This window comes from Rhinolophus sinicus, chromosome 12 (assembly GCF_057876585.1).
Source record: "Rhinolophus sinicus isolate RSI-liver-muscle chromosome 12, RSI-T2T, whole genome shotgun sequence".
Taxonomy (NCBI): Eukaryota; Metazoa; Chordata; class Mammalia; order Chiroptera; family Rhinolophidae; genus Rhinolophus; species Rhinolophus sinicus.
This window is the reverse complement of record NC_142512.1, coordinates 45,032,534-45,045,402: the sequence shown is the minus strand read 5'-3', so window position 1 is coordinate 45,045,402 and position 12,869 is coordinate 45,032,534. Positions and strand designations below refer to the sequence as shown.

Here is a 12,869-nt window from a genome sequence, read left to right as displayed (position 1 = left end):
TCAGCATTCGTTGGCAATTCTTGCCTGAGTCACTTAACTCAGTGGAAATTCTTCCACATTCATTAGCTGACATTCTTCTGTAAAGAAGAGCTTTTTTCCTTCTTTAATCCCCTTTCTATTTTCTTCTTTTTTTTTTTAATCATTATGGATTCACGGATTTTTAAAATAGTGTTATAATCATTATAGTCCTTTTTTTTTCCTTTTCTTTTTGTTTCTCGTTTTGATACTCAAATTATTCCAGATAGGGCCAGCGGGAACCCTTCAAGCTGGTGTCTGCATCCTTTTGCTAAGAGCCTATTCGTGTTTCAGCACCTTGCTGTTTAGCACAAGACGTCAGAGGGTTACCTGATCTGGAGGGGATCAGCCAGCCTACAATAGATTAGATACAATAGAGCCCTTTATCCAGTTCACTGGGGACGAGCAGCTGGTCAGTTCATCACAAAGTCAGTTACAATGAAGGATCATAAGAAAATACATACACACCTTAAACATTTCATTTTAACTTAAAGCAAATCATGTGATTCGTTAAATCATAGAAATCTGATGTATGTCATGGGCTTTTCTTTAAATTTGGGTCCAACTGAATGGAGTGGTTCATTTCCTCTCTTGCATAAAGCTCACTCACCTGCCGCTTCTGTGCCTTCTAGATTGAGACTTAGACATTTCAAATACTTCCTAAGAGCAGAATCCTAACTTTTAACTATTTATGTCCCAGCTCCTTACACTTGAATCTCTCACATCTAATTCCACAACAGTTTTTGTAGCTACTCCCTTTTACTGAGTATTTCCAAAGATTCAACCCACCTCATACTTGGTGGCACTCATATTTTATCAGCTTATGAAATATTTAAATTTCAAAGGGCAATAATAAGTTTGGGGAAGAACATAACTTGAGCATAGAGATGAGCTGTGGGAGCGGAGGGACCCAGGCTTGCAGGACAAGAGCCCACCGGCTTCAGTGGTGAGTATGCTGGGGACATCAGGCAGCAGAGGCTGTGGAAAACGGAACACGTTCATGATACAGCGAGTAGGTACAGTGACAGGGTAAGAGCTTCAGCTGTGGTGGACTTGTTCCTGCTGTCTGGAATCTGTCAGCCACCTCGGGAACATTCTGATGAGGTAGAATAAAGATGATTGGGCTTGCGGATTAGATGACCTGAGTCTTGTCCTGGTTGTCGCGATCCAGCAGTGACCCTGGGCTTGTCACTGAACTTTTCTGTCCATATCTTCATTTGGGGAAGGTGACACTGGCTCTGCTCGCCTCATGGGGCTGTTTTGAGGGTGAGTGACAGTACAGGATTACAGACGTGCGTTTAGCAGTCTGGAAGGTGACGCGCTCCTGGCTTTCTCTCACTAGATCCTCACGTGTCTGGTGTAAGCAGTGGAGCCTAGCAAGAGGGACCCAAGCTGTGCTCGGGAACCACGCAGTGTTGCACCCTAAGTAGCAGAAGCTAGAAATCACCCCTTTCCCTAAAGAGCAGCTCATCTGTAGACAAGGAATGGTTTCATGGGATCAATGAGAGGTATAAGATAACATCAAAAATGACCTCACTGGAAATTTGTCAGGTAATTTCTTTCTGAGGCTAGTTTTGAACCAAAAACTGTTTTATTCGTTCGTTAACAAAGTTTTTGGATCTATCATGTGCAGGCACCATTCTAGGCCCTGGTGGTACAACAGGGAAGCAAATGCACAGAAATCCCTCCCTCTGAGGAGTTACCTGCTGGTTGGGTAGAGAATGACTCTCTGCTGCGTAGAGCGCTGGTTTAAGTAACCATTTTCACATATTAGCACACTTCCTCTTCGCAACAACCCATGAAGAGCCTACCATTGTTCTTCTCATTTACATCCAGGTGCCAGGGCACAGAGCAGTCAAGGGCTCCCAGCTGGCAGGTGGCAGAGGCAGGGTTCCAGGCGGTCGGCTCCAGAGCCCACGTTCCCTGGTGCAGCCTGCAGGGTGCTCAGCACTGCTCGGCAATTGCCCCGTCAGTCCCCCAAGACACCTGCACCAGGAAAGAAGTAGCAGCACTCACTCCTCTGCCGCCGGTGAGAAGGCCTCCCCGGAAGGCCTCTCACGCCCTCCGTTTCTTTTCAGACCTACACAGTGGACATCTTCTCTGCGGGCTGCGTCTTTTACTACGTGATATCTGAAGGCAGCCACCCTTTTGGCAAATCCCTGCAGCGGCAAGCCAACATCCTCCTGGGAGCCTACAGCCTCGACTGCTTACACCCCGAGAAGCACGGTGAGAGGGCAGCAGGACGGGAGGGGTCAGGAGCCACTCCTCAGCTGCCCGAGTGGCCCCTGCAGGCTGGCATGGTGCTGGCGCTATGTTCCCAGAGGTACTTCTTTCTGGCTGCTCACCTGTGGGCCTCACTGAATTGACGACTTCTTCCAAAGCTGGTGGAGAGATGGGAAGGTTTATCCTTGGAGCACCTCCCTCAAAGCCAAGAAGCTCTCAGTTTCCTTTAGGTCACCCAGTTAGCTGTGTGACCTGGGCAAGGCCCCCTTTGGGGACCTCTGTTTTCCAGCTTGTGACTTTAGAGGGTTAGATAATGTAAGGTCCCTTCCTGCACCAACATTCAGGAAGACACACAGTCCGTGCTCCATAAACTGGACTCTCATGTTTGCACCAGCTGTCAGCGAGTGCAGACTGCGCTGGGAACAGACAAGCTTGCTCCAACCTTGCTCTCCAGGTGCGGGTGCAGCGAGCCTTCCTTCCAGATTTCAGGGTTTCCTGCATTACAATTGGCCCATGACACCCCAATGCCGCCTTTTGAAATAATTAAAACTAACTTTTTGTTTGCTTAGATATTAATTTTTCTTATTCCCTGTAAGGAAACAGATTAGCAGAAGGCCCATACTTCCATTATACAGTGATGAATGACTGCTACCAATACGTTTGTTTATATTATTCCGGTCGTCTACCTAGACCTGTCTACATATTTTTATTTTAAATGGCATTAAATAGTACATACTATTTTGCAACATTCTCATTTTTCAACTTCATCTTAAATATCTCTGCATGTCAATTCATATTCAGTCAAGGCGTCATCTCAATGACCCACAGTCCAGTATACGGAGGCACAGCGATGTTACCCAAGCCTCTGATATTGGGTGTTCCAATCATTCCTTTTTACAAACTGTGTGGTGAGGACTCTCCTTATTAGCTGAAGTTTGGTGCAAGCTCGTAATTGTGTTACTGGAATGATCTCCTGTCAGTGGGATTTTGAGTCGAAGGGCGTGCAGACGGTTACGTTTGGGGTATTTCATTGTGGCGTTAGGCTGGTGGTGACGAGTCCTGTGTTTGTTTTCCTCCTCTGTAGAAGATGTCATCGCCAGAGAATTGATAGAGCAGATGATCGCGATGGACCCTCAGAAGCGCCCCTCGGCGAAACACGTGCTAAAGCACCCGTTCTTCTGGAGCCTAGAAAAGCAGCTCCAGTTCTTCCAGGTAGACATGTTTATTTTCTTTGTCCAAAACCTCCATTTAACTTTTTCCAGACTTTGAAAAGATAGCAAAGAACAAGGAATAAAAGAAATGATCCATAATCCCATAACCGAGAGGTAACCAAGGCTGACAGTTTAATACATTTTCTTCATAAAATAAAAGTGTGATTACGATCACACTGTGTATCCAATTTTGTATCTTGCTTTTTTTTTTAACTATATTTAACGTTTTAGGTATTTTGCCATGTTAAAGTTCTGAAATTTTAACGATTATAGTATTCTATCATATGGCTGTGCCGTAATTTTAAGACTTTATATCATGGGAACTTTCAAATGCACACAAAAGTAGAGGGACTATCGTGAACTCCCATTTAGCCACCAGCCAGCTGCAACAATTACTAACTGAACCTCTGCTCTCTTTCCTCCCTCCCCACTCCAGATTATTTCGAAGCAAATCTCAGGTGTCATACAATTTCATTCGAGTTTCATACATTTAAACACTTATTTATATTGGATTTCTTTTCCATCATCTTACTCAGTCTTTGCCCAGATCTCTTTTTGCTTAAGATAAATTCAGAAAATGTTAAATCATAGGATCAGTGGATATGAACTCCTTAAGCACTTTGGCTATTTTAGGGCTTTGTGGGATTGCCAAGTGGCTTTGGGGAAAGACGATGTGTTTCTCAGAGTCTTTGCTGGTATGAGTTCAGCGTAACTCACCCAAATGCATCTTACCTAGCGTGCCAGCTTTGAAAGCAGGCACGCAGGGGCAGTGCTTTTCCTCCTGGGTCTGGGCAAGAGCAGAGCTTGGAGTGGGAGGTGGCCATCACATTATCCTGGAATCTTGACTAGAGTCTTGGCCGTGGTGATGCCCCCAGAATGTAAGCTCCTTGAGGGCAGGAACATTTGATTTCTGGGTTCATTTCTGTGTCCCCACTGCCTGGGATGCGGTCTGGCACATGGCAGATGCTTAGTAACTCTTTGCACGGATTGGAAAGGGAGGATTTAGCACCATTTTCCGGGGCTGCCGTGGTCTGTATGACATTAGGATTGATCACTGCTGTGCTTCATAGGACATCACATTAAAAGTCTGAGGTCTGATGTCTTCAAGGGACTTTGGAAAACTAGCCAGGTCACTTGGACAATGACAAGATTTGAAGAGAAATAAAACTCACACAAAGGGACCTTCGCTCACCACGGGTTAGGATTTAAACTCATAGTATCTCCAAATCATAAGTCTTGTCAACACACCTGGTGTCCGTCTCTATCAACCAGCTTGTACTGGCTTTGCAGCTCAGAACCGTGTGTCCCCTAAGTTCACAATCTAGTCCCTCCAAGATTTCCTCTAGCAGTTGCAAGTTAGAGGGTCAGCCAGGAGGACTTCACCTTCATCAGGGAAAGAAGAAACTATGGGCCATGAGAGGCTGCTCAGTATTAATGTGTATGGGGCTCATCACTCGGGGTTCTCAGCTGCCGATGGGCCTGTGTTCCTGGTGGGAGCTCGGAGAGGCCAGTGCTTGGCGTGCATCCCACAGACAGTCTGGTTTTGAATCCAGGGCAGGGGCCTCTGGAGCCCATACTCTTGTCACCAGTTTTCTGCCTCTGAAAGGCTTGGCTGCATCTGTCTTTTCTAATATTCAGATGAGGAGTGACGACCTTCCACCCGGTATGGATTTGAGCATGTCCTGTTTTAGTGGGTAGACAAAAAGCAGAGGTCACAAATCAAAACTGAACTTTTGTAGTTGTTGTCTAAGATAGATCGCACTTGTGGCCATGTGTGTGCGTGTGTGAAATGCGGGTGAGGCGCTCGGGGTCTGTGGACAGGTGTGCATGTGTGACACCTCTCGGTTGTGGAGCATGGTCTATGTGGCCGCTCCCCAGTGAGCAAGAGACACAGCTCCTCACAGGGGAAACGTCAGCGGATATGGGGGCAGGCAGAGTGCTTGCTGCCCAGCTCTGAGGCCCTTCGGCCCAGGCCTACAACACATGGAGCAATGGTGTTACTTGGTGCCAGTCCTCCAGCTCCCAGCTTCACTCCACACTGACCATCACCTGTGGTCCTTGTTGGTTTCCCTCCCAGGACGTGAGTGACCGAATAGAAAAGGAATCCCTGGACGGCCCGATTGTGAAGCAGCTGGAGAGAGGCGGGAGGCCTGTGGTGAAGATGGACTGGAGGGAAAACATCACTGTGCCCCTCCAGACAGGTGACCACGCGGAAGCCCCTGGCATAAATTTTGGCAGAAACGTTTCAAAAGTTGCAGCCATTTCTAAGAAGCACATGTGGAAATGGCAGCTCCGGGCTGTTAGGGGTGGAAAACCTCAACCTCAACTTATGGGGTTGAGGTTTTCTGTGGGTGTGTCTGATTTAGATACAAATATGACCATTACACAGATGTGTGTTTCATTTTTGTCTCTTAGAGTGACAGATCAGTGGTAGGTGCCACGCTCTTGGTGGTTATTTCTGGTCGTGGGTGTGATCAGGCAGTGGGATGCCATTGAACCCTGCCCTGGGGTTCAGGCTGGGGGACATGTTCCTGTCACTATGAGTATGGAGTTTGGTTGCGTTTCAGTCTGAACACTTAATCCCAGGAGCCCCAGAAGTTGTTTTCTTTTGAAATGTGTTTGTTACATTGCATTCCTTCTTCTTCTTTTATAGATCTGCGTAAATTCAGAACCTATAAAGGCGGCTCCGTCCGAGATCTCCTCCGAGCCATGAGAAACAAGGTGAGGGTTGTGAACCCGGGCGGGGGCTGGGCGGCCGCAGCACAGCCGTGCTCCTTCTCTTATCCATCGTCCGCAGGTCCTTTCATCCACCTTGGAATTCTGACCTTGCAGAGGCGGGGAAGGCATTAGCCGGACTTGACTGCTTTTTATCCTTAAACGGGTTTTCTCTTCAGGGATAGTGAGGTGCAGAGTTACCTGGGAAGCAGGCTCTCTGATGCCGGTGTCCTTTGTGGTCTCTGCTGACTTGTATGGGACCCTCTACCTGCCTGACACAGCGCCGTATAAACCCCCTCTTCAGCACCCTCGGGGCACTTTCTCACACGGGGCCAGTCTCCGGTACCTCAGGGCAGGGGCCCCACTTGTGCTCTGGAGGGATCTGGGGTGCTCTTGGCCTGTGCTGCCAATGAGCAGCCTTCACACAGGGCCCAGGCCCAGACAAGTCCTCCACGCCCATTGGGACAGACACTTCAGGCAACTTTATTCCACTCGAGGCTTCCAGAAATCTTGCTAGGTCCTGACCGTCAGAGGCCTGACCAGCCACTCTGGCAGGGAGGCTCCTCTCTGCTCTCCCCACGCTGGGCCTTGTTCAGCATTCTACCTTCTTTGAATAATAAATAAAGGATCTTTTACCAACGTTTCTTGGGCTTTCTAACTGACACCCTCTGTGTCTGTGTCCGCCCTGTTTGCAGAAGCACCACTACCGGGAGCTCCCCGTGGAGGTGCGGGAGACCCTGGGCTCCCTCCCCGAAGACTTCGTGCGCTACTTCACGTCGCGCTTCCCCCACCTCCTGTCACACACCTACCGGGCCATGGAGCTGTGCAGCCACGAGAGGCTCTTCCAGCCCTACTACTTCCACCCACCCCCGGAGCCTCAGCCCCCAGTGACTCCAGAGGCCCTTTGAACCATGGGAGCCTCCCTTCTGGTGGCCTCAGCTGTGACTGAGGGCCTGGTCTCTACAAGCCAGAGCCACTGAGCAGGAAGACCAGGCTCCCAAACCCAGTGCCTTGAGCTGCCTGTTCTGCAGCCGGCAGAGGGTGCTGACCCTGGGAAGTGGGAGAGGTGACCCCTCCTGACCTGCGCGAAGCTGAGAAGAGGTTCGCCCTGAAAGTTTTGCCATCAGGGAACATCTGCAAAGAAGGGCTCGTCCCAGAGTCGTGAAAGGAGCACCCTCTGCCTCCTCATGGATAAACTTGCTTCAGACTCACATTTCTTTTTAAGGTTCCTGTTTGATATCAGCCTAAGGGCCTTTAAGGAAGAGAAAGGAAGAAATCCTAAGCTTTGCCTGCTTGCTGGAACCAGCAGGCTGAGATGCACTTAGTGCGACCTCTGCTAGAAATGGGGCTCCAGAGGCAAGGGGTGCCGAGGAGAAGGAAGAGCATGTTCAGAAGGTGTCGTCCCTTGGGACCGGAGATCACCATCACCAATCACAAATCACAAGTGCACCCAAATAGCCCAGGTTACTGTAACCAGTGTTTCCTCGGGGGCAGTGTTGGGACAAATCACTGTCTCACGCTGGAAAGTGAGGCCATGTCTGCAGGTCTCGGAAATGAACAGGACACTCTATTCTGAAGCAGCTGTGGCCCAGTGCACAGGTGGCCTGAATGGTGGCTTTTGGTGGCTTTGTGCCCTGGATCATCTGGGGATGTTTAGGAGCATTTGGAGACAGGAAGTGATACATTCCCTGTCCACGAAGGAGATCAGCTAAGACCCAGCCAAGGACAGGCCTTCAGGACGAGGGGAGCAGGCCAAATGGGTCACAGCAGCCACCCGGAAGAGCCCTGGGCCAGCGGGTTGGCGATGGGGCTGGTCTATCCCTGGAGCCAGCAGGATGGGTCGGGGTTGGGAGCCAACGCCAGTCACCACACACTTCATAGGCAGGATTTTATGTTTCTCTTGGCAGATTTTAATAACTTTATATTTTGATCATACTGTAGAATGCTACATTAGCACAAGTAAGCTCAACTTAACTTGAAGCTTATTCATGAAGAAGAAATTCAAGATACATAATACATCTTCTATTTGTGTGGTACCAAAAAATCCCCATCCCTTCCAGAAAGAGTGTTCAGATTTAGAACATTCTCTAATGCTAAAGAGTAAAACTATAGCAACACTATACAAGTGTATTAAACAACTTCAAAGTAATAGTCCCTAAATTATGTCGATACCATGTTATTTTCCCCCCTAAAATTAATATAATTTTTAACCTTAGTTTCAACCAAAAATTCCTCCATCTTTACTGAGAGCCTTAGAGGTTAAATGCAGTCAGGGTACCGTGTCAGGAAATGTTTTCTGTGTACTTTCTCCAGCTGGGGGAACGGTTCATTGCAGTTCAGTCCTACGTGAACTCGGAGACTCCTCTCAGGAGTAAGAATGTTACTGTCCAGTTTTACTAACTGACAGAAATCACTGTTTCTTGTTGTGAGATGTTTTCTGATGGTGTATGTGTGTGAGGACCACTCATCAAAACCTCTCGTGCTGCCTTGCTGGAATTCAGTTCCCTTCCTTTCATAATGCCTAAAGTCACTTTTTTCCCTAAATATTATCCTATATCTTGAACCTCGTCATTTACCTCGTTTAGACCGTGGAACCCCGGCATCCTTGGTTGGCATCATGGGGTCTTGTATGTGCCACAGTGTTCATTTTTCAGGAATATGGCCAGACAGGTTTCTTCTCTCCACTCTGATTGGCCTGTGCCAGCCCCGTTCTCCATGTGACTGTGCAGGTCACTTTGCTGTGGGCCCGAGTGGGGATAGCCCCCGAGACGGTCAGAGGTGGAGAAGGTGCCATGAGTGATGTCACAGGCCTGTCAGCTTTCTGTGCTGCCTCGTCACTGCTGAATGCTCTCTTGGGAGAGTAGCCAGATCATGTCTAGCTGCCCAGTATTTGTCATCTGTCTGTGTTGGCCCAACCTGCCTGCAGGACAACTTTTTTTCTTAAATGCCTCTTCTGCCTATCATATTCGTTCCTAACCACCTGACTTTCTCAAACTCATTTATTCAGCATATTGTACCTAAGCACTTACCATATGAGCTAGGGACACAGAGGTGGGGGCAAGAGAGGCAAAACCTCTGCTTCATAAGCACCTATAAGGGAAAGAGACAACAAACAATATTAGTTCTATGAAGAAGACCCCGGGGGTGCAAAAGGGCGTGCATTTGGGGTTTGCACCTCTTCTGTCCTAAAGCTGCCCATGTCCCAGGCCCCACTGGATCTGATCAGGTTACTCTGTGTTCCTCTTTCTTCTGTCCCTTTTCAGAACCCACTCACTCGTCTGCTTCGGGTGGTTTGAAGAGGTCTTGCGTGGGCACTTGTCATGAAAACACCCTGGTGTCCTCTGGTTTGTAGAATTTGGGTTTTCTGTTGTGCTCAGTCCAGTGAAAAGGTGTCTGTCTTTGCTAGAACAGGGTTCTGCAGCCCTCTGCATCCTGTCTCAGCTGAGCTATTTGATCTGAAGTGTGATTCCTGGAAGGCAGTTTAAGTCTTAAAAGTACGCTCCCTTCATTTTTACAACAGAATTTTGTCGCTTCTCTTAGGAATCCTGAGGACACTATAATTTATTTAAATCTTGTGTTGAACCTTGTATTGAATCTGTCTTTGGCACACCTGCCAGAATTTCTCTTGTTATTTCTTGAAACTTTTTAACATCAGCTTATAAAGAACTCCACATGTCACGAGGCGTCAGAGCATGTGCACTTTGGGGAATCATTGTTGTTACTTGATTAGTCCCTAAACTATCCAGTTGCCGACGTAAAAAACCCCGGGTACAAAGTGTCTTCCCTTCCCCCTCTGTCTCAGTGCAGGCGTCGTCATAGATCTTTCCAGTGAGTCATCACTCTGACCCGTTGCGTGTGTTATATTGGAATACCCACAGGTTAGTGGGTCCAGCAAAGCATTTTCTTCCCCCCAACTCAGAAGAAAGGTCCTTATCAGAGTTAACCCTGATCCTTTTGGGAAGGTTTGGTGTGAATGTGATTCATTTATCTTTGCGATTCTTTCTCACTGCAGTACAAGAGATGAGTCAGTTGCTGATCTGACCTCTCTCACAGATGTGGGGGCATTTGGTTGAGGGCTTTCTCCTCTTGGCCGCTGTCTTCTCAGAAGTTGGACTCGGGCCAGCTTTGGATTTCCCGAGACTGTCCCCCTGCTCCATCTCTGTTCATCGGGTCCTCAGTCTTGAGGTCCTCACGGAAGGGGGGCTGGTTCTACTTCCGCAGCCTTCAGTGCTGGGAAGAGCTGGTAGACAAAGCATGGCACACCGGTTGAACAGCCGCTTTAAATTCTCTTTAGCTTTCTCTGTGCTCATTTCTGAATTCCCTTTTCTTCGTATTGCTTTGGCCATTCCTTCACCATCCTGGAGCAGTCCTTTTAGTTGAGTATGACCAGGCATTGGCCTTTCCTGGAAGGAAGTCAAAAGGTGTCCTCTACAGATGAACCAAAACTCTGCCCTCCAGGGTTCGACAATTATCTTTTAAACCAAAATGTCTCCTCTTCCTGTACTTTATGAAACAGTGATTTCCCACGAGTAACTCCGGTTCTGACTTTTGTCGCAGCACAAATCTTTTCCCTATTCGTTGGAAAACCGCAAAGAACCATCTGCAATGAGCCTCCCCCTGGAGCTGCCTTAACCAACGACTCCGGCCAAAGTCCCCACCCCCTCTGCTCCTTGTGCGTTTGCTGGGTACAGTATTCCTTTTCAGTGTCCCAAAAGCTGTGACGGGGGTGTCCCCACTTACGTAGAAAGCATTACCAGTCAACTCTGCAGCGTTCTCAGATGCAAACCTTATGTAGTGTTCTTATTTATTTAACCTATTTATATTTATTTAATTTTCACTCTGAAGTATATCCAGCTACAGTTGCAGTTGCTTAAAGCACATCAGCTTTGCTTTGGACAACGCCCCTGACCATTTTAAAACTGGAAAAGGAAAAGGTATACTGTATCCTCCCACAGGATGGACGCCTTCCAGGAGTTCTGTCAATAAAGGGTGAATATTTTGGTCGTGGTAAAAAATGTTAAGTTTTAAGTGATTCTTTTAAAAAGAAAATTCTGTGCCATTGTGTCTTCTCTGTGGATGGTTAATTGTTGAATGTGTATGTGTTAATTGTGTGATGCAATCCTCTTTGTGGAACATAAAAATCCTCTTTGTAGCTTTATATTTTATAAACTGCCAGATTGTACAATTTTTATGTGTATTTTTAAAGCTTGATGATGTGAGGGTAATTATGTAAGTTAAATGGCCTATTTTTGTACCTCCTGTACAGTTTTATAATTCTGCTGATTGATGAGGGCGTCTCACGTTGAGCCAAGCACAAATAAAGGTAGTTTTAGATTTGGAAGCCGCCTTCATTTTCTTAAAGACTTCACCGCCACTGTCAGACCAGGGCTCGTTCGCGGCTGTCTTCCTGGGTAGGGTTCTGGATGGTGAGGCTCCGCTGGTGGGAAGGTGGGTGGGGGTGCAGTTGCCTGCTGGAGTCCATGGCAGGGAACGGGGTGGGGGGGGGGCTGGAATGTTCTGCATGGTGGCTGTTTGTGGGAAGAGGTTCTTTGAACCCTGCAGGAAGTCCTCCAAAGTATTGACTTGGGCTGAATTCCCGGAAGGTGGCCGAGTTGGCGCAGGCATGTCTCATGGTGAAAATTTGGCTCCAGCAGAGTTTGGGGCATGTGTACAGTGAATAGGCTATTGGACCAAGAAATCTAGGAGGAGAGAAAACCCCTGAACCAATGCAGGCAACACAGTGCTGGGATAGTCACCCCTGAGCATGTCAGAAGCACATAGTACGTCATTCCACACACCCAGGAAGGAGCTCAGCGGCCATTCTGGTTGGATTTTAGGATCCTGCCATTACACTTTCTCCTTTCCCTGCCCCATCTGCTCTGGTGAAATCAGAGGCGGCTTTGCTTTGTCCTGCACCACCAGGAAGGGACCACTTAGGACGGAAGGATGCCGAAGGTCCACCACCAACCCCTTCCCCCACCTCAGTGGGCACCAGGAGCGTCCCTGAGAACCGTGGACACACACACACACCCACCACAGCACTGCATCTTGGACACGGCCACATCTAAGGGAGAGGCTGCAGGACGCTGTTGGTGCCGACTCACTTACTGTTACCTGATGCAACAGCAGAGCTATTAAGCCAGGCTTGTGTCTTGGTCTTGAATTGGCCCAGGCCATGGAAGGAGGCAGCTAATAGCACGCTTAGCTGCTCTGAGAACAGGAGGAGACCAGCAAGTGGTTGAGACGCTGGCAGGGCTGGGGGCCATGGTTCCAGGGCACTGAAGCAGGGTTTGCTGCTTCCACAGAGTCAAGGTTGGGCTGCAAAGATGTGTTTTTCATGGTGTCTGATACATTTTATCAGGTGTATGAGGCATGTACGACACCTGTATTCCATCAGTGAATGCACCTATTTGTACTCTTCCTGTATTTGTCTCATTCGTGCTAGACCCATACCTTAGCTTCAAGAGAGCATGACAATAGCCATCCTCACAGCCCTGCTTGCCTGCCCTCCTTCTGGGCCGTGCACTGTGCTGGGGCATCTGTGCCCTGATCACTCGTTGGCCTCCTTCCTCTCTCCCTCCAGACTAGTATTTTCCTCAAGATCAAAAACATGTAACATCTTTCACTTTAGTGAGAGACTGACCACACCCTTTGGCAAGGCTAACATTCAGGTCATGAGCCTGTGTCTGGGCCATTCAGCTGTGG

General features: G+C 48.2%; 1 protein-coding gene across 4 annotated transcripts in view; it reads left to right on the top strand.

The window, feature by feature from the left end:
• ERN1 (endoplasmic reticulum to nucleus signaling 1) overlaps positions 1-11,505 on the top strand; it is a 79,281-nt gene extending 67,776 nt beyond the window's left edge. For 2 of the 4 annotated variants that reach the window (XM_019732980.3, XM_074320868.2), the window contains 5 exons: positions 2,094-2,241; positions 3,323-3,450; positions 5,527-5,650; positions 6,103-6,170; positions 6,860-7,211. In XM_019732980.3, the coding sequence (XP_019588539.2) occupies positions 2,094-2,241; positions 3,323-3,450; positions 5,527-5,650; positions 6,103-6,170; positions 6,860-7,072 (681 nt within the window). In that variant the 3' untranslated portion in view covers positions 7,073-7,211. Of the gene's footprint in view, positions 1-2,093; positions 2,242-3,322; positions 3,451-5,526; positions 5,651-6,102; positions 6,171-6,246; positions 6,384-6,859 lie in introns of those variants that run through there. The other 2 variants (XM_019732982.3, XM_088802322.1) reach the window with 2 other exon arrangements.
• Positions 11,506-12,869: the final 1,364 nt, after the last annotated feature.